Raw genomic sequence first — 24,651 nt, forward strand, 5'->3', positions numbered from 1 at the left:
GTGTATCCATGTACATGTGTATAAGTGTATTATAAAATACATACCCCACACATATGTACGTAATTTGACATTATTCATATCTATGTATCTAAAATAACCATTTTTCTTTTCTAGTCAACCAACCAACAAATAGTAATACATGCTCGTGTAGAAAATGTAAGAAGCATACCTCCCATAAGTAACTTACTTACTTATTTTTGTTTATTTTAAGACATTTTTTATTTTAAAGTTGTGGGGTACAATTAAGGGTTAGGTATACAAATATGCATCGTTCAGGCACCCTTGTTGATAAGGATTGTTCCCCCATCCCCAGACAGATACTGACTACTGTTAATCCCATCACCCTTGCCCTCCCTGCCCCCCCCATAGATTCCCACCACTGTCGATCCTTTACTTACAGTATTACGACATATGTTCAAGGTTCACTTATGAGTGAGTCCCATAAGTAACTTAGAGCAACATTTGGTATATTTTAGACCATTCTTCCCTCTGTCCCATACAATTGAGTGTGTGTGTGTGTGTGTGTGTGTGTGTGTGTGTGTGTGTATCTGTGTGTGTGTTCTATTCTCTGTTGCTGTGTAACTTAGTGGTGTAAAAACATCATGTTTTATCAACACCTGTTGCAGTGCTGAGGTTGATGAGCTCAGGAGGCAGTTCTCTCTGGGTATCTCTTGTGTAGATGCCATCAGACTGTCTCTGGGGCTGGAGTTGCTTCCAGGGCTTTCTCATTCGCAGGTGTGGTGGTTGGCTCGCTCTCAGCGAGACTTCAGTGCGACTGCCTCCAGAGTACCTGCTGGTGGCCTTGTCACGTGGCCCGGGCTTTTTTACAGCATGGAGACTGTGTTACAAAGGTTGGCATCCCAAGTGAAGATTCCAGGCAGAGATTTCTGTTGCCATTCTGAGCTAGCTTTGGATGTTGAACAGCATCCTTTCCACTACACTCGAGTTGTTAGACATGGTGATCGGGCCAGACCCTGTATAAGACAGGAAGAATGTCAGAGACTCTGTGGACGTGTTTTAAAACTGACATCATGCATAGTTTATTTTTTGCACATATTTTAATAAGTAACACTTTTATCAATTGTGGTCATACTGTATATATGTTTGTTCATAAACATTTAGAAAAAAGTTTCTTAGTGTAGCAGATAATCTTTGATTCCCAAATTCAGTTTCTTGTTTGTTGCTATTGTTTTGGTATATCTGGAAGAAATCTTTTGAGCTAAAACCTTGGGATCCTTCAACTCGTGTACCTGCTGCATCATGACTGCAGCCAGCAAGAGCAATCTTGGTGAAGACCATGGGCCTCGTGGCCAGAAAGTTCTGCATTTCAGTCCGGCACCACCGTTCACTAGCTGTGTGATCTTAGATTTGTTTCTCTGAGGCTGTGTTTCCTTTTCCTTTTCCTTTTTTTTTTAAATGCAGTGACACTGATGCCAGTGCCTCCCTGCTAGGGGTGTAGGAGCTTCCATGACAGAAAGTGCAGGAAACACTGAGTGGTGTGACCTGTCCTAAGTGCTAGTAGTTTGTATGTACACACACAACACAGCAAGATGCATTAGTTTATATTTTATGCTAATGAAGTGTTTTAAAGTACTCTCTTGGTAATTAGTTTAAATTTAGGAAAGCTTTATACTTTCCATGTCTGTGAATTTCTCACTAAAAATTATTTTATTACTTTTTTTAGAGCTAGGGTCTTGCTCTGTCACCCAGGCTGGAGTGCAGTGGCACAATTATAGCTCACTGCAACCTCAACCTCCTAGGCTCCAGTGATCCTTCTACCTCAGCCTCCCAAATAGCTGAGACCACAGGTGCGTGCCACCTCACCTAATTATTTTATTTTTTGGAGAGACAGGGTCTTACTTTGTTGCCCAACCTTGTCTTAAATTCCTGGTAATAACCAGTTCTCCCACCTTGGCATCCCAAAGTGCTGACATTATAGGTATGAGTCATCATATCTGGCTGAATTTTGAGCTTTTTTTTTTTTGAAAGCAGGATTTATTAAGAGGACAGAAAAGCTCCCCCAGGGGGAGAGGACCCGAGATGGTTGCCCAATTTTTAACTTTTAATTTCACTTTTTACTTTTGGTTAAGAGCAAACTAAAACTAATCTAATTTAGGTAAAAAGATATATATATCACATTCCTAAGACTCATTTCTGCCTCAGGGCCTTTGCACTTGTTGTCCCCTCACCTGGGCTGCTCTGTCCCCAGTCAGGCTCTGTGTTATTTCTTGAGTCCCTGTTCACAGGTCCTCTTTTTAGGGGGGTTCTTCTCTGTCTGCCAAACAAATCTTTTTTCCCCCTCTTTCATTTCTCTTAATCACTCTCCTATCAGGTCAACCTGCTTTATTGTCTTATTATTATCTTGTTCATTTTTTTTTTTTTGTCATATGCCTTCCTCCACTCCTAAGAGTAGGGACTTAACCTGATGGGATCGTATAGTACCCTGGCACCTAGAACAGCGCCTGGTACCTTAGAGGTACCTGGTAAGTATTTCTTTTTTTGAATGAAAGAAAGAGTGAACGACTATATTCCCTAACCTGCCTGTTCACTTTGATGCTGATTGCAGATAAGCACAACTGTGTTTATCCTGTTGTTGATTATGTAGAACTCTGTTGTACAAACACAGTAAATATCTGTAATGGTGAATGAAGCTAAATGTATGAAATGTAAACTTCATGGTGTTATGTTTGACTATACAGGAAGAGTTCTTTCATAACCCTCAAGCGATCGACATTGAGTCTGAGGACTTCAGCAGCCTGCCCCCTGAGGTAAAGCATGAAATCTTGACGGATATGAAAGAATTCACCAAGCGAAGAAGAACATTATTTGAGGCAATGCCAGAGGTAAGATACACAATAGTACATGAATGCTTAGAATTAAGAACTTTAGCAAAACTTTTCAAGACAGTTGAAAAGTAATACTAGCATATCACTTAACAGTAAAGAACATTTGTTTATCCCAGAGATTCTGTGAAGCACCATAGGTTTATAAGTTTGGGTTTATAAACATTGACTCAAAAGAGTCTTTCTTGACTTTCCACCCAGGACTAGGTCTTTTCTCCTACTCTGTGTTGTCACAACATCCTGTAACATCGCTTTATAGTTCTTAGCTTCAAAATGCACTTATCTTCAGTATTTTCAGCACCTAGCTCAATATCTTTTACATAGTATGTGCCCAGTTTATGCTTATTGGCTCGATTCCTCGCTTAGTTTATAAAAGTTATTTTAACTCATAATATACATTATCTATAAAAACTAATAGTAATATAGAATTAATCACAATGGAAAATTATGTTCTAGGCTGGGCATGTTGACTAAAGCCTGTAAATCCCAGCATTTTGAGAGACTGAGGCAGAACGATCATTGAACCCAAGGGTTTGAGGCTGCAGTGAGTCGTTATCATGCCACTGCACTCCAGCCTGAGCAAACAGAGTGAGACCCTGTCCTTAAAAAAAATAAAGAGTGAAAAATGTGTCCTAGCTTGAAATTCCAGGTACGTTTTCTTCTACTATATCCCTAGAAATGCTACTGGATCTCCACATATCCTCTCCCTCTTTCTGAGCAGTAGGAATAGGTCTTCAACATTGAATATCTGGTGGCTCCACAGCCTCAGAAAGTTGGGGTGGGGATGGGGTGTGGGGTTGGGTGTTGGCAAATATGTTTCCTGATCATGCTGTTATTAATTACTTGATTCATGCTACCAGTGACTATCCCTGTCTTTAGTTGCTGGTGAATGAGTTCTCTTTTCCTTTCTACCGCTACCTTCTATTATTTCTGACATTGTTCTCCTGTATCCCACTGTAGGACAGAAGATACATTTTGCAACATTATTGCCCTTAGTGAATGGATATACTGTTTTTTACTTTCTGCAGACTTTTGAACATTTCTTAAGTTGATACCAAAAATATGAAAAAGGCAGGATAAATTTCTTTTTCCATCACTTGCTTCTATTTTCCCACAAAGAATGTGAAGATAGGAAAATACTAAGTTGCACAGAAGTGATATTCTTGGTTCTTTGAATAAACAGTGGTCAATAAACTTATTTTCATTTCAGGGGAATAAATCCCCAGGTTCAGTCTGTCTATCAGGCATTTTGAGTGCGAAAGGATCTCTGGGTGGAAGTTGAGGAAATAGAATTTTGGTTGTGTAAACAATAGTGGGAAGGTGTAGGAGAAAGAGAGAAAATCCCTAATGACAAACACTTTTTCATTTTCTTTCTGCAACCACAAAGTCTCTGGAATTGGGAGACGGTAGGGTAGCGTGGAGTAGCAGTTTCTAGATATACAATTCTGACAGAGGTGTTCAAAGTCATCCGTGTATCATTTATGCATGGTGCATATGTAATACTGATAATAGTAGTGATGGTAAATAATAACTGCAATATTAAATAATAATACACCACAATACTGTGGTCCCTGCTTGTTCACAGTATTACTTTCTTGATTTCAGTTATCTGTGGTCAACCATGGTCTGAAAATATTACATGGAAAATTTTGCAAGTAAACGAATCATAGGTTTTCAATTGCACGCCATGCTGAGTAGTGTGATGAAATCTTATGCTCTTCCACTCTGTCTAGCCCATAACTTGAATTCTCCATTTGAACAGTGTCTCATACCTTGGACATGCCACATACACTCTCCCTGTCTGTTAGTCACTCACTAGACACCTCAATGATCAGATTGGTTGTTGTGACACTGCAGCACTTGTGTTCAAGTCACTCTTATTTGTCTTAATAATGGCTCCAAAGAGCAAGAGTAGTGATGCTGACAGTTTGAATATGCCAAAGAGAAGACATAAAGTGCTTCCCTTAAGAGAAGAAGTGAAAGTTCTTGACTTAATAAGAAAAAAAGATATTATGCTGAGGTTGCTAAGTTATACTGTAAAAATGAATTTTCTGTGTGTGAAATTGTGAAGAAGGAAAAAGAAGTTGGTGCTAGTTTTGCTGTCGCACCTCAAACTGCAAAAGTTACAACCACAGTATATGATAAGCATTTGGTTAAGGTAGAGAAGACATTTAGTTTGTGGGTAGAAGACATGAACAGGAACACATTCTGATTGCTGGCAATCAGGTTCGGTACCATCTGCAGTTTCAGGCGTCTACTAGGGGGTCTTGGAAGGTATCCCCAAGGAAAAGGGGAGACTACTGTAGTAATAGAACTAGTTCTAGTAAATCAAGTAGCTTTTGATCCCATTTATTTGCCATGTAACTGCAAAGTGGTCTACCATTTATTTGCCATGTAACTGCAAGGTGCTCACTTGACCTACTTCAGTTTCGATTTCTTAATCGGTAGAATGAAGGTGATCCCTGTTTTATGGGGTGGTTGTGAGAATAAAATGAGGTAGTATATGTAAATTAGCACTTGGAAGAATACCCTTCATGGGAGTTAACTATTATTAATAACTATGTTTGCTGTGATTTATTGTGTGTCTTTCATGGAACAAGGACTGCGCTAGGTATTTTACTTGCATATTTACTTGTATTCTTGAAGCTTATTTCTCTGTTAAGCCATAATCAGATGTCACTGACTGCCATGCATTTCATGCCCAATGTTTTATTGAATACATGGTTAAATCATAAACAGTATTCATGACTTCTTTTGCCCAACTTTTTTGTTTTTGAGGTTTTTTTTAAAGGCAGTTATAGTTTTTCCTTGTATTTAACTTTTACTTTTATAATATGAAACTGCCATCAATGAAAAAAGCCAATTGTTCTTTGTCCCCTGTTGGGGAAAGGGATGGAAATATGTAATATTATCTGTATTTAATATAAAACAATTTTATTTGTTGATTTTTTCTTTAGGAGTCCAATGACTTTTCACAGTACCAACTCAAAGGTTTGCTTAAAAAAAACTATCTAAACCAGCACATAGAAAATGTCCAAAAGGAAATGAATCAGCAACATTCAGGACAAATCCAAAGGCAATATGAAGAGGAAGGGGGCTTTCTGAGGGAGGTAGAGTCAAGGAGAGTGGTCTCTGAAGACACTTCACACTACATCTTGATAAAAGGTATTGGGTGCCACCATTTATTTGACTGTTAAAAACCAAAAATATATTGTGACTCTGAATTCTTTAGACTGGCACCACTGGATAAAATTAATGAAGTCCTGTTTCTGTAATAACGATTGTATCTAGCTATTCGTGGATTAACTACTAAAGTGCCAACCCACTTTAAAATTAGCTGATCAGCAAACTTCTAGTTGCTGATTAATTGACAGTTTATAACTTCATTGATGAGAACCAGTATTCTTCTACTCATCTTACTAGAAATGTATTGTCATACCGTGAAACTGCATAGTGAGAAGTGTCTTAATTCTTCCTAAGGTATTCAAGCTAAGAAAGCTGCCGAAGTGGATTCAGAGTCTCTTCCTTCCTCCAGCAAAATGCACAGCGTGTCAGTGGACGTGAAATCATCTCCTTGTGAAAAAGTGAAGACAGAGAAGGAGCCTGATGCTGCCCCTCCTTCTCCAAGAACTTTGCTCGCTGTGCAAGCCGCCCTGCTGGGAAGCAGCTCAGAGGAGGAGCTGGAGCGTGAGACTCGAAAGCCAGAGAGCGAGCGGCATGCCCCTGACACAGTCGAGGAAGGCTCCATGTCACCACGGACTCTCGCCGCCATTCAGCGGGCTCTTGATGATGATGAAGAGGCGAACGTGTCTGCCGGGGACGATGAGCAGCCGGGAGGGCCAGGAGCCCAAGAACCGCCTACAGACAGTTCCACCGAGGCAAATGACAAAGGCTTTCACGTGAGAAAAGGAAGAGGAATGTCATTTACTGCCGGACACGCTTCCTCTGGCGTGGACTCTGCAGCGGAGCTTGGAGTCAACACGAGGGACGAAAGAGAGCTGACAGCCTCAGCGCCTGCCTTTTGTCAAAGCAGTGCCTCTAATGTTTCCAAAGAGCCAATGCCATTTATTCATGTGGGGAACGAAGCCCTTCTGGCAAGTGATGAGTCTACGATTGAGGCAAGAAAAGATCTGCTTCATTTAGAAAGTGCAGTGGTTAGACACAGCGATGCCCCAGGGCTCCTGAGTGGGAGGGAACTGACGCCAGCACCTCCAACAAGTGCAAGTTCTGTGTCAGGGGATGAAACACTTACCAAAGTGCTCGAGCTACAGAATGAGCTTGGCCCATCTGAGCAGAAATATGCGTCCTCTGTTCCTTCAAGTGATGATGAAACAGAATATGAACAAAATTCTGCTTCTGAAGCCATGGACACTGCCAGTTTCCAGGAAATAAATAGCATAGTAAGTGTCCCTTCACAGGCAGCAGGTAACTTAGAAAATGTGGTATCATTTAATGCTAAAGAGCATGAGAATGTCCCAGAAACCATCCAAGAACAGCAGACAATTGAATCTGCAGGCCAGGATTTAATTTCAGTTCCCAAGGCCATGGAACCAATGGAAATCAACTCCGAAGAAAGTGAATCTGATGGTAGGTGCTTGGGTGTTTCTAGAGGTACTGAATGACCGGATTTCACCTCAGTGGGGCCTGAAAGAGCCTTTAGTGTAGTCTAGAGAAAGAAAGGTGAACTGACTTTCCCAGGGATACACAGCTGGTATTGGGATTTTGACCTTCCCTGTTTTGCTTTGCTTTTTGTTGTTGTTTATAAAGGGATCAAGTGCCCTACTTGAGTTTTTTTAATACTTTAAATTTTGAAATAGGACTGGGGGCAGTGGCTTACATCTGTAATCCCAGTGCTTTGGGAGGCTGAGGCGGGAGGATTGCTTGAGCCCAGGAGTTCAACACCAGCCTGGGCAACATAATGGGAATTCATCTTTACAAAAAATTAAAAGAAATTAGCCAGGTATGGTGGCATGTCCCTTTAGTCCCAGCTTCTAAGGAGACTGAGGCGGAATGATTGCCTGAGTCTAAGAAGCTGAGGCTGCAGTGAGCCGTGATTGTGCCACTGCACTGTAGCCTGGGCAACAGAGTGACACCCTGCTTCAAAAAAGTAAAAAAGAAATACATTTTAAAATAATTACAAACTTTAAAAAAGTTGAACGAATATTACAAAACCCTTTGGTTCCTTCACCAGTACCTCAAAGGCTAGCATGTTATCACATTTGCCTTGCTGTCTCTCTGTCTCCCTCTGTCTTCATCACTGTGTGTGCATATCATACATCTCTGTATCCAAACACGTATGCATATTATTAATCCTCATCAAGGTTCTTTATTTGCAAAATTGCATACTTGCTACAATTTGTAACTCCAGAATCAGTACTCACTGCTGGTGTCTTTGTGATCATTTGAGGACAGTTGGAGAGCAGGGAAAAATGTGAGTTGCCACACTGTCCCCAGCTGAGGTTGAACAAGGTGATACTCTGCCTTATTCCAGTGCGCCAACAGGGATGGCCAGAGGGTGGGGGCAGCAGGCCACAGTGTAGTGCGGATCAAGGAGCTCAAGCCCTCAGGCCTGTTGGACGGGGTCTGAATCCAACCTTGGCACCTGTTAGTGGGACAGCCTCAGGCAAGTCACTTCTGAACCTTGTTTCTTGTTTGTAAAATAAAGAATAGACTCTACTAAGATGGTGGTTTTTAGTATTTAAGGTAATAATATGTATGAAATATGTTCATATAGTGTATATATGTGTGTGTGTATACATATACATATATATATTTCCTCTAAGAGCCGTGACTCAGTGTTGGCTAATTTAGTGTTTACAGAGACTTCATAGATGATAGCTACGTTCAGTAATAAGAATGAGGTGTACACACACATACACACACACACACACACACACACACACACACACACACACACACACACACATTCAGTTTGTTTCCTGGTAGTTGCCAGGTTTCTTCACTCTTAGGTTACTATTTCCCCTTTGTAATTAATAAGTATTTTGTGAAAAGGAATTTTTGGAGTTATGTAAATATACTGTTCCTGGACAGACTTTCAGCCACTTGTTTTAGCATCCATTGTTGATTTTTACCTGAATAAATTGTTACTTTTCTGGTTGCCAAATGGTGATTTTCTAATGAACTCTGTCATTCCCTATATATTTATTAGTCTGCATCCTGCCATAAAAAAAGATTTTTTTCCTTGTTCCCCATTTGGTATTTTCTAAATCAGTGTAAACTCCTGGATTCCTATTTTATTCAGTGAGTTTTAAGCTGATACTGTCATAATTTTCTTTGTTGCTCAGTTGTTCAGAGGGCCCAACTTTGGCTAGTGGGGACACCTTCAAGTGACTCATGGCCAGTACAGCTTCTTCAAGTGGCTTTTGACAATTTCCCAGGATATTTTGAGCATTTCCTTACTTTCTGGCCAAGATGTTCTAGGATTATCTTGTACTAACTTTGCCCTGGCATCAGCCATTTCACCAAGGAGCCCTGGGTCCTTTAGTGGTGTATGGTATTGAGAAATCATAAGCTGGCTGTTGGGTGCTCACTGTTGCTGGGCTGTCATTGCAGGTCCTTTCAGCAAGAGAACCAGGAAATATATTTATGTACACACACACACACATCTATTTTATTTCCATGTCTATCTTTATGTTAAAATCCATGCATTTGCACTGATAACTGCATTTGCAATTCAGTATTACAGGGTTCATGTTAGCCCCCTTTTCTATAACTTTCTTAATGGTGAGAAACATTGCTCCAATGATCTATTATCCTCAATATATTTTCTTATCTGCGGATTCTCTATTTGTAACCATCTCCCAATCCTGCTAGCTTCCTCCTTGGTCCCAGCTGCCTCCCTGGTCCCCGTCTCCTCCTCTGTCCCGGTTGCCTTCTTAAACCCAGCCGGACAGGCCTTGCCAGCCCCCTCTACCTGAAGGGAAGGAAGGGAAACAAGAAATATATTTTGAAGAAAAGGAAAGACAAAAACAGAGGGATGAAGGAAAGTGGAAGAGAAAGAGCTATTTCTCCTGGGGACTTATCCTTTCCTTTATTCTTTATTCTGTGCTTTGTTTATAGTGGAATAGCATAAAAACATATTTAACAACCTCCATAATTGTTGACATACTTTGATAATTATCCTTTTTGAATGTTTACAACAGTATTAGCTAACTTAGAATGTATTTGTATAAGACTGACATGCAAATCTTAGAGAGTTTGGTTCTTACTTTAAAAGACAATTCTGGTTTATATAATTGAGAAAGCTTATTTTGAAGTTGTAGGCCTTTGCGATGAAATTTGTTTAATAGTGACATGTTGCTATTACAAGTTTTCTTTTATATTCATACTCAGTTGCTTTTTGTTTTTGTTTTTGTTTTTTTAACTCAGGATCCTTCAGAAAGCTCTTGAAGATTTCAGGATAATCTTAATGTTTCAGTTGTGGATAAAGTGACCTTATTATTTTGATACAGGAAGTTTCATCGAAGTGCAGAGCCTGACAAGTGAAGATGACGCTTCCAAGCCTCCCTCGGAACAAGGTGAAGAGGAACTGATAGGAGTGGAGGAGGAAGAAGCCACTGTTGACACCGAGAACCTCCCAAGGGACAGCTCTGAAGCCGACGACGTGGATGTTGAGCCACAGGAAGAAGCTGGCAAAGATGCTGACGAGCCGCTCAATGAATGGCAAGATGTTAATTTGGTAATGACGTAGCATCATGCTTTCCCTTCCTGCTGAGGAAACCAGGTTAAGTAGGCTTTGAGTTTTAAGGAGTTGCTGGGTGAATATTTGTTAGCTATGTGCAGGGCATCTTCTTGGGCTGATGATGGCTCCTTTCTTGTGTAAGTTCCTGCCTGGGATAGACTCCATTTTCCATGAGATTTAGTGAGGGAGCTCTAAAGCTATTTCTGAGGACCTTCCTCAGCAACCCGAGTGAAATACTTTCTAAGGAGAAAGAACTTATTGGTAATTTCAGTCAGACTAAATGCAGGCTTTTTTGCAACAGGTGAACTTAATTGGATTGTATATGAATGTGATGATCTACAGATGAAAAATCTTGTTTATAGGAGGAGCTGGAAACTCTGGAGAGCGACCTCTTAGCCCAGCAGAATTCACTGAAAGCTCAAAAACAGCAGCAAGAACGAGTCGCTGCCACTGTCACCGGACAGATGTTTCTGGAAAGCCAGGTGGGTGCAGTCAGCTTGGGCAACCTCTGGCAACCAGGGGATGCATTGCATGAAATGGTAAAGCACTGCTTCCCCTTGTGGTCTAGGCCGGTAACGCACTTCCCTGGAGGTCACTGTGTGTCTGTAACTGCAGGAACTTCTGCGCCTGTTTGGCATCCCCTACATCGAGGCTCCCATGGAGGCAGAGGCGCAGTGCGCCATCCTGGACCTGACTGATCAGACTTCTGGAACCATCACCGACGACAGCGATATCTGGCTGTTTGGAGCACGGCATGTCTATAAAAACTTTTTTAATAAAAACAAGTTTGTGGAGTATTACCAGTATGTGGACTTTCATAATCAGTTAGGTAAGACTTCAGAGTACAGTTACTTTCTGGAATGTACCTTCGGAATTTGTCTTATGAATTTTTTTCCCCCAAGGAACTAATTTGATGCAAGAATGGAAATGGTAGGGTTACACAAGTTTTCGTGTAAGTGTTCTTTTGCTTCTATAGAGGAATAGGATTTTTAAAATTGGAGTTAATATCTTGGTATGTGTAGGTAGTTTAATCATCTTCTGACCTGGTTAGACTTTGACTGGTTACCTGAGATCTCCAGAATGAACTGGAGATGGTGGAGAGGGACAGCAGGGGGCAGTCGTTCTTGTTCCTGGGCACATATGGGTGTTTCTGGCATTGATCTTCATTGATCTTAATTCTTCCATTCACCTGTCTTACTCTGTTGCCCAGGCTGGAGTCAAGTGGCACAATCCCAGCTCACTACAGCCTCCACCTCTTGGGCTCAGGCGATCCTTCTACTTCAGCTCCCCTGAGTAGCTGGGACCACAGGTGTGCACCACCCTTCCCAGTTAATATTTGTATTTTTTTTGTAGAGACGAGGTCTCACTATGTTGCCCAGGCTGGTCTTGAACTCCTGGGCTCAAGCGATCTTCCCACCTTGTCCTCCAAAGTGCTAGGATTATAGGCATGAGACAGCATATATATATTGAGTGGCTCCTGTATGCTCCTTGTTCTTGACAAAGGGGAGACAGCGGGGAATAAAATAGTCTAGTAGGAGAAGCAGGTGTTAAACAAATACATAAATTGTAGTTTGACAGTTGGTGGTGTGTGTCATATAGAAAAACATAGCAGTAAAAAAGAAAAGAAAGTGAGCTAGTCATTGAGAGTACAGGTGCTGTTTCAGAAAAAGTTTTCACTCATTTAACTTCAGGGCAGAGGCCAAAGGAATAGGAAGTCAGTGCTGTAGATGGATATTTGGGACTAGGGAGTGCCAAGGCCCTGAGGCAGAAGCTTGTAGGGTGTGTTCTAGGAAAGCAAGGGGCCAGTCTGAGTGGCGGAGGAGGAGAGTGTCCAGGGTTAATGTCAGAGAGAAGGAAGAGCCCAAAGTCCGGTAGGCCTGCTGTGCTGGGCAAGGGTGTATGGGCAGATTGGGAGTGGGGCGTGAGAGGAGGGGAGGGGTCGGGGAGGACTCCAGGCCCTGAGCAGCTAGGCAAGTGGACCTGCCCGAAATAAGGTAAGGACGGAGCAGAGTGAGGAGGGAGAAACGAAGAGGTCAGGTTTGGATGTGCTGAACTTGAGCCATTTGTTAGACACCCAAGTGGAGGTGGTGTTAGTTGAATATGCATCTGTGGTTCAGAGAGATCCAGGCTAGATCGCTGTATGTAGGGGTCAGCATGTCGAGGGCATTTAAAGCTGTGAGGATGTATGAAACTTTAAAGATACTAACAGAATGCCATTTTATAAAAGAATCTATTTCAAACAGTAAGATATTTTTGGTTGTCAAATGAAGCTACACACACACCTCTATACGATATTTTTAAACATTTTCTTTATTTTGATAGCTTCAGGAGTACAGATGGCTACTTTGTGTGGCGGTGCAGAAGTCTGAGCTTTAAGCGTCCCCATCACCCCCATTAGTGGACATTGTACCTGATTGGCAGTTTTGCATACCTCCCGCCTTTCTGTCCTCCCTCTTCAGTCTCCAGTGTCCTTTCTCTGTATGCCTTTGCAGACCCTTAGCTTATAAGTGAGAACATGCACTGTTTGGTTTTCCATTCCTGCCTTCACTTAGGGTAATGGTCTCCAATACCATCCAAGTTGCAGCAAAAGACATGACTTTGCTCTTTCCTTATGGATGTACAGCTTTCCGCGGTATATACACATACCATATATTCACTAAGCACTGATCAGTCGATGGGCATTTAGGTTGAATTATGCTGCAACCAACATGTAGGTGCAGTACACCTATATAATTTATATAAAAACATCTTTATAAATGTTATGTAATAAAGCTGTATCAAATAAAAATTAAGAAAAGTGTAACCGTGATTCTTACAGGATTGGACCGGAATAAATTAATAAATTTGGCCTATCTGCTTGGAAGTGATTATACTGAAGGGATACCAACTGTAGGTTGTGTAACAGCCATGGAAATTCTCAATGAATTCCCAGGACACGGCCTGGAACCTCTCCTAAAGTTCTCGTAAGTGTTTTCTTGATTTCTGTAAATCAGATGTTGATATAAATACCTATATTAACAGAACCATTTGCACCATGAACCATCACAAATCATTGTTCATTGAGAAAGCAGCAAAAGGTATTGGCTGGGGTTGCTAAAGCTTGTTTTCCCTTTTCTTGAGTTCTGATGAAGTCAGTTTCTTTTTTAGTGGTGCTGAACTTATCCTAGTTCAAGGGTACAAAACCAATACTGTGGATTTCACAGGAGTGTAGAAGTTGCCATTTCATCCACTCAAGTATTTCTTGAGTAGCTACTGTGTGTCAGGCATTTGCTGGCCTCCGGATAGGAGTGAGGACTGAGTCGTGAGTCACAGGCCGACCCTGGGCTCCCATGCTTTTGGGGGCGCTGGTGGAGCAGCAGTGGCTGACCTTCTGTGTGTTTCCTGTTCTGAGAGGTCAGCCAAGAAGGGACTTGGAAACATAAGGCCAGGACCTTCACACCCAGCGCTGCTGTCCTGCTTCTCCCCATGTGAATATTGTGATTGTTCAGTGGTGGAGTCTCGGTCCATCCAGAACCCAGAGCTGTGCTATCCTCGGGGTACATTTTTTAGTATTGAAGATTCTGAGATGGTAGGAGTTATGAGTATGTCTGTGGAAGGAGTTCTTTCTTAAGGTTTGTGCTTGATGGCATCTTTAAAAAAAAATCGATATACTGTAAAATGTATCCTTTTATCTCTAAAACTACAACACAGTTATCTTTGGTATAGTCACAGGGTTATGATGGCATCTTTTAACCATCCATTTGTCATGAGATAATTTTGGGTGGTAGTTGATTTTTTTTTTTTGGACTTGGAGTCTCACTCCGTTGCCCAGGCTGGAGTGCAGTGACACACTCACAACCACCACAGCCTCGGCCTGCTGGGCTTAGGTGATCCTTCTGCCTTAGCCTTCCAACTACCTGGAACTATAGGCGTGTGCCATCAGACCCAGCTGGTCTCAAATCCCTGGGCTCAGGCAGTCCTCTCACCTCCACTTCCCAAAGTTCTGGCATGACAGGCATGAGTCATCCTGCCCGGCTGGGTGGTAGTTGATTTAACCATCCTTTCGTGTTCCTGCCAGTTACACCTCCTGTGCCATAAAAACATGATGGTGCTCTGGTCTGAAGAATCACTGAAATAAAACACAACATTGTAATGATTATGGCCCTCTTGACTCAGCATGCATACCAGGGTATTGCATTTTATACTTTATTTGACTTTCTTTATATTTTATTTTATACTTTATCTCTTTTTTATAATTTCTTATTGTTGAGGAAATTGTTATACTGGGGGTAAGTTATCAGGTAGTTCATAGATCATGGTAGGTAAATAACTTGAAAAACTATGAATAACTTTATTATACAAATAATAAAATAAATACCTAACAGAAAAATTGTAAAATGTGGTTTAAAAAGATTACAGTTTGTGTTTGTTTATGTAATTTTAGACTTTTCTATGCACATGTACATTCATATACATTATATATACACGAATACTCATATAAGGTATATGTATCATATTTTTTTACAACAATGAGATGATGCTGTATACTTTTTATATTGCCTGTAACCCATATGATGATAGAACAAGGCGCATTATTAACCATGTGTGCATTTATACAATTGCTTTTAATGGCTTCAGGTAATCTGGTTTTGGTTCTATCATGATTAATCTAATTCAATGCCTTTTGTTATTTTCAGTTTTTTGTTGTTTTATTTTATTTGAGTCAGGACTTTACTCTGTCACCCAGGCTAGAATGCAGTGGCATGATCACGGCTCACTGCAGCCTTCATCTCCTGGGCTCAAACAATCCTACCACCTCAGCCTCCTAAGTAGCTGACTACAGGCACATGCCACTATGCCTGGCTAATTTTTTTTTTTTTCCAGAGACAAAGGAAGGTCTCACTATATTGCCTAGGCTGGTCTCCAACTCCCAGGCTCAAGCAATCCTTGCGCCTCAGCCTCCCAAAGTGCTGGGATTACAGATGTGAGCCACCTGCCTGACCTCTCTCGTTTTTTAAAAGCGTAGACAAACATTGATCTGGGTGTCCTATACATATATCTTTGGGTTCTTATCTAATTATTATTTAAGGAGAAATGAAAATGGCATTTGACTTTTCAATTTGGTTTCCTAATTACTGGTGAATTTTTTCTCGTGTTTATTGACAGGTTGCATTTCTGATTTAGTGAAGGTGTCTATGCCATTTTCCTTTTCTTTGTTTAACAGTTTCTGCTCGTTTGTTGCCTGTGGAATTGTTTGTGGTTTGTGGTCATCATTAGCATTTCTGCTTTTGGTCTTCCAGCTCCTTGAGGCCAGGTGGGAGTAGTCTTAGCCCTGCCTGGCTCAGGAGGCTTAGACTGAAGGCAGAGTTAAAGAGCAGGGAGAAGGGTAGGGAACCAGTCAAATTAGAATGTTGTTTCCTTCTTTTCTGCTCTCAACTCCTGACCAGGCCCTTGTTCTTTGAAGTGGGAGCTATTTTGGGCCTGCAGGTGGAATTCAGCCTTAGCTTCCCGTGGTTTGACCCTCACAGCGTGTTCTTCGATAGAGTTTTAATTTTGAATTGACCAGCAGTGCCATTTGGGAAGAGTTGACAAAAATTATGGATTCTTCTGGGAAGAAAAGGAGCTCAGAATATATGGTGCCCTACTCCCCAAATATCTCCCAATCAGCCTCTACCCGGGAACGAATCCTTTCAGTTTCATCACACTTGCCACCACTCCCTACTGTCTCCCCCCAGCTCAGCTGGCGGAGCGATGCCTTCTTCCTTTCATCCTTGAGCGCCAGGCCCTCTTGCTGCTTTTGGCTTTGTGAGCTCACCGTGTTGTGCTGAGTTTCTTGGCCGGCAGTCGTGAGGACTACTTCAAAGACGAACATTCAAAAGTAAAGGTGGAGGGAGTTGCAGGTATTCCCCCCGTGCACTCCTGTGAACAGTGTTGTACAAGCGACCGGGAGAAGTCCTTTTTTCCTTTTTGCGTTTTGTTACTGCAGCGAGACCGCCGTTAGTCTTTTCCAACGCTAGATGGCACTCCTGCGTCGGCAAGGTGAAACCCTGGCCGAGGCACCCAGCCTGTGAATCCCCTAATCCTGCCCGAGGTAGGAGGCGTGTGCTGCAGTGGGATGTGAGGTAGAGGTGACTTTTAGGTTCCACTGAGTGCATGGATTGGTGAGGATTGTGTTTATGTTATTCGCTTTTTTGCCATTTTTTTTTTGTAATTGTAAACTTTTCTGGCCATCTGTCACTGCTTTGCAGACCACCTTACACCTCGGTAGCTTCAAACAGCAGCAGTCATCGAGGTCCCTCAGGAATCTAAGGTTTGGCCAGGCCTCGTGGGAGAGGCTGTTCCTTGAAGGTTGGGACAGCCCAGCTGGGCTCGGGGAGTCACATTAAGATGGCTCATATGGCTGGCAGGGTGGCACTGTCAGCCGGGAGCTCATCCAGACGGTGGCCGGGGGCCTTGGGGCCTCTCCATCTGCACCTCTTGGTGAACTTGGGCTTCCTCCCAGCACCAGGAGCAGATGCTCCAAGAGTCGGGAGGCGGAAGGGGCGGCCTCCAGGGCCTGGCACAGTGTCACCTCCTGCCTGTTGCTCGGGACAGTCGGTCACAGAGCCCCGCCCACTCAAGGGAGGCGACATGGACCCCACTTCTGGATGGGAGGAGTGTGGGAGAATGCGTGGCTGTCTTTGACCTGCCATAAGAAGTCAGGCTTAGAAAAAGTTGGAAAACGAATGAAATATAAAGGAGAAAATGAACAGCTGTGCTCTCGCTTAGAATATTGCCTAGCACACAGCAAGATAATAGTTGATACTGTTATTTATCACTTTATTTTTATTTTTTATTTTTGCGTCTAGTCTCACTCTGTCACCCAGGTTGAGTACTGTGGCACGGTCCTGCAGCCTCGACCTACTGGGTTCAGGCAGTCCATCCACCTCAGCCTTCCAAGTAGCTGGCACTATAGGCGTGCACGCTATCACACCCAGCTTATTTTTTTATTTATTGTAGAGACCAAGTCTCACCAAGTTCCCAAGCTGATCTTGAACCCCCCTGAGCTTGGGCAGTCTTCTCGCCTCGGCCTCCCAAAGTGCTGGGTTTATAGACTTGAGCCACTACGCCTGACCTATTAATTATTTTAAATATCTTTTTCTCTCTTTATCCATATGTGAGGGGCTGACGCCCCCAAACCAGAATTCGTTTATAAAAATTGAATATTCTTACATGTTTAAACTTCAGAAACCTTCAAAATACTCCCAGTTTGATGTGATGCAGCTGTCAAGTTGCTTTTTCCACTGCTCAGAAAGGGTTTTGAACTCATCAATTTTGATGCCTTTTAGTGCTTCTGCCATTTTTTGTTTTACCTCTTTCACAATGACAAAAAATTTCCCTTTGAGGGTTTTTTTTTTTTTTTTTCCTCCAGGGAAACAGAAATGTCTCTTGGAATGAGATCTGGTGAATAGGGAAGGTGTGGCACGAGAGTCCTTCTGATTTTGGTAAAATCAGTGTGGGCAGGTGTGTTTTCATGGTGGAAGAATCAGTCACCTGTTTGCCACAATGTGGGACGTTTCTTCCACAAATTGTGACCACAACTTTCTCAATACTTCCAGATAAAAACTTTGGTTGACTGTTTGATCTGAAGAACAAATTCCGAGTGTACTATAAGGGACTCACTTTCCAAAAGACAATTCTGGGGTTTTTTTGGGTCCCCCTCATACATATGTTTATTCTAAAATTGGGATTATACTTCAAGTAGAGTTATGTTTAATGTTTTTAAAATGTAACATGTTCTTGGCATATTTATATTTTTTCACATTTTCATTTTATTGAATACTCTTGTATCCCTTATTTTATTTGATTTGTGATAAATAATATAGATACGCTACTTTCATTTTACTGCTGAGAGATAGACATAGAGAAGTGATGGCTTTTGTGGTTTTGTAATTATGAGTGTAAGCTCTTGAGGAAGATTGTCAGGGTCTGATGTACCAAGTCCAGCTGTGAAATCCAGGACAAGTTACTCCTTTTTGAGTTCAGTTTCCTCCTCTGTGAGGTAAGGATGATGATAAGACAGTTGTGTGATTATCGAACATGTGAATTCTGAACATGTGAACGGTGCCAAGCACAGAGTAAATATTCAATAAATGTTTGTCCTCATACACTGTGGTTAATAATATCAATAATAATGAATTTAGTATTCTGTACTTATGTTTACATTTTCTAACTTTAACTCTGTAGTGCATCAACTGTAATGTCTTAGTTAATTTCTTTACCCTGTAGAGAGTGGTGGCATGAAGCTCAAAAGAATACGAAGATAAGACCTAATCCTCTTGACACCAAAGTGAAAAAAAAATTACGGAAGCTGCAGCTCGCCCCTGGCTTTCCCAACCCAGCTATTGCCGATGCTTACCTCAAACCGGTGGTGGACGACTCCAAGGGCTCCTTTCTGTGGGGGAAGCCTGACCTTGACAAGATTAGAGAATATCCTTTGACTTCATAAAACAGAGAGGAGCACTGAGCCAAATTTGTTTTGGTTTAAAACTTACGGAGCAGAAAACAGGAACTTGGATCATTTTTTTCTCTTAATATCCCATTTATCTAAAACTCTCCTTTTCATTAATTTCCCCCTTTTCTAAATTGTTGTTTTTTGAGATGGGGTCTATCTCTGTCACCCAGGCTGGAGTGCAGTGACACGATCACAGCTCCCCGCAGCCTCGACCTCCTGGGCTCAGGCGATCTTCCTGCCTCAGCCTCCCAAGTAGTTGGGACTGCAGGTCTGCACCACTGCTCTGGCACCTCTCCTTAGTTTTAGAGAGGATCTTTATTTGAGGGAAGCAGTGATAAGCATCATGGATACAACCACATACTTTTATCCTGAAAGAATAGAAACTGATTAATTTTGTACTTTTGGTTACTGGTTTTCCTTTCTGTGTGTTTAATCATCTGAATAGATATTTTACGACTTGTATAAGATTTAATCTCGCTACAGTTTTTTTTTCCTCTCAGTTAGAAGTCTGTAAGATATCTGAAACTTGTTTTCGTTCCAGGTTAACCTTGTTTCACAGTCACGAGTCTCTTATGTCCTAAGATGGGATTTAGGCATGTTTATTTTCAAGGATTGAGAAGAACGTAGTGCCAGATGATTGTGCTGGAGGGACTTGTTTTGCCATTCCTTTCTTTTACCACTCTAGTCTTTGTAAATATGAAAACCTTGGGAGATACAGGGAGTAGAATCAAAAGTGGATTCTTTGGGCCTTTTGATTTCACTCATCTAAGTATCTTTCAAAACATTTATAAATCTTAACTACCTGCATATTCTGTCAGCGGTATTTCGGCTGGAACAGAACAAAGACAGATGAATCTCTGTTTCCAGTATTAAAACAACTCAACGCCCAACAGGTAATCCGGGTGGGCTTTTTTCCTAACTTTAGGATGGAGGGTGAACTTACTAAGGCTATAGTTGACTGACAGTTAAAGACCAGTTAGCTCTTTTATTTTACATTTTGTAATTAAGATGAGATAACAGAGGAAAATAGGAAAAGAGAAAAATTGAACTTTGCCTTTATTGCCTATATTATTGTACTTAGGGCTGGACTTTCAGGTCCTTTCTTTTTTTTTTTTTTGAGTTGGAGTCTCACTCTGTCACCAGACTGGAGTGCAAATGGCCGCTCCCGGCCACCGCGGCCTCGACCTGCTGGGCTCCGGCGATCCTTCTGCCTCAGCCTTCCAAGTAGCCGGAATTACAGGCATGCGCTACCATGCCCAGCTGATTTTTTGATTTATTGTAGAGATGAGGTCTCGCTGCCCAGGCGGGTCTCGAACCCGCGGGCTCAGGCTATTCACTCACCTCAGCCTCCCGAAGGCGCGGGATTACAGGCTGTGCCACCGAGCCCGGCTCAGGTCCTTTCTTACTCATTTTGGCTTTCAAAAAAATCTAATAATTGATTTTGCACCAAAATGCTTTTGATTAAATATGTTACCCCATCAGAGCTACTTTCATTCTTAAAAAAGTTTAGGAAGTGTCCGATCCAAAGCTATTCTGATCATTAAAGTTTCCATACACACTACCATTTAAAAATTCTACAAATGGCCAGTGCGGTGGTTAACACTTGTAATCCCAGCACTTTGGGAGGCTGAGGCAGGAGGATCACTTGAGGCCTGGAGTTCGAGGCCACCCTGGGCAGCATCGTGACCCAGTTTCTAGTCTTTTAAATAAATAAGTGAATAAATAAATAAATTCTATAAATGAATCTTTAAAGGTATAAGTTCAGTCATTGTTACATGTCAGTAGGAGAGATTTTGGATGAGGCCTGCAGTTCCCCTAGGTAACTATGTAATGCATTATTTCTGAATATGTTCCCACTTAGAAAAAACAAGCCTTCACCCACACTGGAAGCAATCCACAAAACATACATGTAAATAAATCACTTAGTAGAAATGAGATCATATTTTTGAGGTAAGATATTTAAATTAAACCATTTTTTATTAGGTTTGGTTACTTTTGAAAAAACATGAGCAAGACAGATATTTCCAGGAGTTTCTCCTTGTTTATTTAGAAACATTTTCAATCAACCAAGAAGGAAAGCTTTTGGCTTAGTGACAGGTTACTTCTTAATTTCAGATATATTTTGTTATAATGCTTTTCTTCCTTTTCATTATAAAACTTAATGTGTTTATTCTTCCAAAATTAGAAAGTGAAGGAAATGAATTAAAACTACTCATTATCTACCTTCCCTAACACCAATGTTAACATGTAGTTTTATTGTTCTTCAATTTCCCACACCTATTTGTTGCCATATATAAATGCAACATGATATGTCTAATCCTCCCTCTCCTCTGCTTATTAGCTTAAGTTCTTTTTCTATGTATGACATAGTTTTCTTAATTTCAGATGACCAGATTATATTTCATGAAAGATATTTAAAATCAATTAATTCAGTTTACCTGCTGGACTTTTAACTTTCAGGTTTTTATAAATAATGTGGTGATGAACATTAGGCATATAATTTTCCTCATATGTAACTTTTTTGTAGTTTTTTTTGAGTTGGGGTCTCACTCTGTCACTCAGCCTGGAGTGCAGTGGCACAATTACAGTGATCACGGCTCACAGCAGCCATGACCTACTGGGCTCAGGTGATCCTTCCACTTCAGCCCCCTGAGTAGCTTATTACAGGCATGCACCACCACAACTGGCTAACTAAAAAAAAATGTATAGAGATGATTATACAGCCTGGGCTATGTTGCCCAGGCTGTTTTTTGAACTCCTGGGATCAAGCGATCCGCCTGCCTCGGCTTCCTAAAGTGCTGGGATTACAGGTATGAGCCTGTAAGATGAAATTAAGAAAACAATTTCATTTACAATATAATCAAAAGAACAAAATACTTAGCAATTAATGAAGGAGATGAATGACTTGTACAATGAAAAATACAAAACACAGTTGAAAGAAAGTGATGTAGACAAAAATAAATGGAATAACATTTCATGTTCATGGATTGGAAGATTCAATGTTGTTAAGATGTCAGTACTATCCAAAATGACCTACAATTCAAAGCAACCCCTATCAAGTGGAAGTGGTGATCCTTCCACTTCAGCCCCCTGAGTAGCTTATTACAGGCATGCACCACCACAACTGGCTAACTAAAAAAATGTATAGAGATGAGGTTTTGCTATGTTGCCCAGGCTGTTTTTTGGACTCCTGGGATCAAGCAATCCGCCTGTCTCGGCTTCCTAAAGTGCTGGGATTACGGGTATGAGCCCCTGTGCCTGGCCTTGTAACTACTAAACAAGTGGATTTGCTAAACAAAAGGCATGAATATTTCTGACAGCTCCTAATATACACTGTGAAGTTGCCTCCTAGAGGTATTGTATGATAATGTTTTCAAAAGAAGGGTACAGTAGGCTTAGAACAGACCTCATGAAATTGTGTTGCTTCAAAAGAAGATGATATATTTGGCTACAGAAAAATATTTAATGGTCTTTGAGTCCCTAAACAGAGATGTCTGAGATGTGGACTGAGGATTTGGTTGACAGATTTGGTGCGGGGACCAACTGCTCTAAGTATGCTTTAGCATGATTTAGAAAGTGAAATTTACTTTTAGTAATTCCTTGAGAGAGAACTGGCTCTGGGAGATAGTGAATTCTCTGACATAGCAATCCAATATGGGTGATCAATGTTGAGCTTGTTGATTTGGTTTAGAGACTTTATTTACTTGTATGATTTATTGTTTTCTTTTCTTTTCTTTTTTAGACACAGCTCCGAATTGATTCCTTCTTTAGATTAGCTCAACAGGAGAAACAAGATGCTAAACGTATTAAGAGCCAGAGACTAAACAGAGCTGTGACATGTATGCTAAGGAAAGAAAGAGAAGAAGAAGCCAGTGAGATAGAAGCAGTTTCTGTTGCTATGGAGAAAGAATTTGTGATACTCGATAAGGCAAAAGGAACAACTCAGAAGAGAAGCATAGCAAATAAATTGAAAGAGCCAGCGAGCCTGAAAAGAAAGAGACTTTCAGATGCTAAAGAAGAGAATAAAGGTGGGGGGTTTCTGGGGAAGACCTCCCTCTCGGAGTGGCGAGCTGCGTCTGCAAGCCAGGGTGCTGAAAGTTGGGCTTTGATGAACACACAAAGGAGACACGCAGCGAAAGTGTCAGAAACCAGCTCTTCAGATTTGCAGGACTCGGTGAGAGCTGCGCGTGTAAAGGAGGACGGTGTGACCACAAGCAGCTCTAGTGATGATGACGGGGAGGAAGCAAGGCCGACCCTCGTGACTGCCAGATCCGTGTTTGGGAAGAAAAGAAGGCAACTGAGGCATGCAAGGGGAAGAAAAAGGAGGACCTAATTTAAAACGATGCATTCTCTATCATTAGCATTTTGCAATGAATTTCTTGTGAAGATGTAATCAAATTAAATATATTTACACAGTCTTTGTGTTTAGTGTGTGGTTTTTAAAAATACGGTTGGCTACACTTGATGGTTTATTTTTCAATGTATTTTCTCCATTGAGTATTTCCTTGTATACACAGGCTTCGTCTCTTCATGTTTCTGTGATCTTACAATTTCTGATGCTTTCTGCCCACCTTTAAAAAAAGAAAAAGACATATCGATCAGCACTCACTCTCAATATGCATTCCCTCTTTGGAGCTAGCCCAGAGAAAAGACATCCATGTTTCTAATTCCACAACAGTGGCAGCTTTACACAGGTACTTAGTCCTGTTCCCCACTGCTTCGCATTTTCCCTCAGGCTCCACTTAAAAGGATGGCAGGAGGGAACCTCCCTGCTGGAACATATTTGAATACGTTTGCTGTGGTTTTAGCAAATAATTAGGGAACCTAAATGGGGTGCATCAATCTACCTGTGAGCATTAAGTGTATAGGAATCTCTGTACCACAGTGTTTGGCTTTTAAACAACACCTTTCAGAGCTGGCTTCTGTGCAAATGGATTTGGAGGTTCAGGACTGGAGGTGAGCTGGTATAAGTGGTCAGCTTGAAGAGTGGCTTCCAGGAGCTGATTACTGTGGACACAAGTGTTTGTTGAGAGTGGCCTGCCAAGGTTATTTGGTATGTGTGTATATACTGCCGCCCAGGCTGGAGCACAGTGGCATGATCACAGTTCACTGCAGCCTCAACCACCTGGGCTCAGGACATCCTCCTGTCTCAGCCTCCTTAGTAGCTAGGACCACAGGTATGCCACCCTGCCTAGCTATATGTGTGTTCAGGCTGGTCTGAAACTTCTAGGTTCAAGCATTCCAATCAGCCTCCAAGCTGCTGGGATTACACTGTGCTGGGCCTATTTTTAAAAAAATATTATTTTATTTTATTTTAGATTCACGGATTACACGTGCATGTTTGTTACATGGACGTATGGTGTAGCGATGGGGCAAAGGTGATTTTAAGATTGCTTCTGCTGAGACCTCTCACAAGAACTCCTGACCTGGTTGCTTAGAATTAAGAACAGTCTGAAGACAGTACTCCCAATTACTTTGAGCTTGGGGCCTCTGCTTTCCACGCTACTGTCCCACTTCTGTGTCTTTCTGGCATTCTTAGTATTTCCATCCTTCCTGTTTTCCTCCCTGAGCTTTCAAATAGAAAATCTTCACCGGTGAAAACAAAATATAAACAGATAGCGTCCAATAATCTT

The 24,651-nt window shown here is 41.5% G+C and overlaps 1 protein-coding gene across 1 annotated transcript in view; it reads left to right on the forward strand.

Annotated features, from left to right (window-relative positions):
• ERCC5 (ERCC excision repair 5, endonuclease) overlaps window positions 1–23,436 on the forward strand; it is a 36,959-nt gene extending 13,523 nt beyond the window's left edge. The window contains exons 6-15 of the mRNA XM_008065008.1: window positions 2,700–2,843; window positions 5,801–6,008; window positions 6,324–7,430; window positions 10,316–10,542; window positions 10,908–11,027; window positions 11,161–11,374; window positions 13,364–13,508; window positions 18,793–18,993; window positions 19,827–19,911; window positions 22,761–23,436. Of these exons, the coding sequence (XP_008063199.1) occupies window positions 2,700–2,843; window positions 5,801–6,008; window positions 6,324–7,430; window positions 10,316–10,542; window positions 10,908–11,027; window positions 11,161–11,374; window positions 13,364–13,508; window positions 18,793–18,993; window positions 19,827–19,911; window positions 22,761–23,351 (3,042 nt within the window). The 3' untranslated portion in view covers window positions 23,352–23,436. The remainder of the gene's footprint in view (window positions 1–2,699; window positions 2,844–5,800; window positions 6,009–6,323; window positions 7,431–10,315; window positions 10,543–10,907; window positions 11,028–11,160; window positions 11,375–13,363; window positions 13,509–18,792; window positions 18,994–19,826; window positions 19,912–22,760) is intronic.
• Window positions 23,437–24,651: the final 1,215 nt, after the last annotated feature.

This window comes from Carlito syrichta, unplaced genomic scaffold (genome assembly GCF_000164805.1).
Source record: "Carlito syrichta isolate Samal-C Ts95f unplaced genomic scaffold, Tarsius_syrichta-2.0.1 Scaffold308132, whole genome shotgun sequence".
Taxonomy (NCBI): Eukaryota; Metazoa; Chordata; class Mammalia; order Primates; family Tarsiidae; genus Carlito; species Carlito syrichta.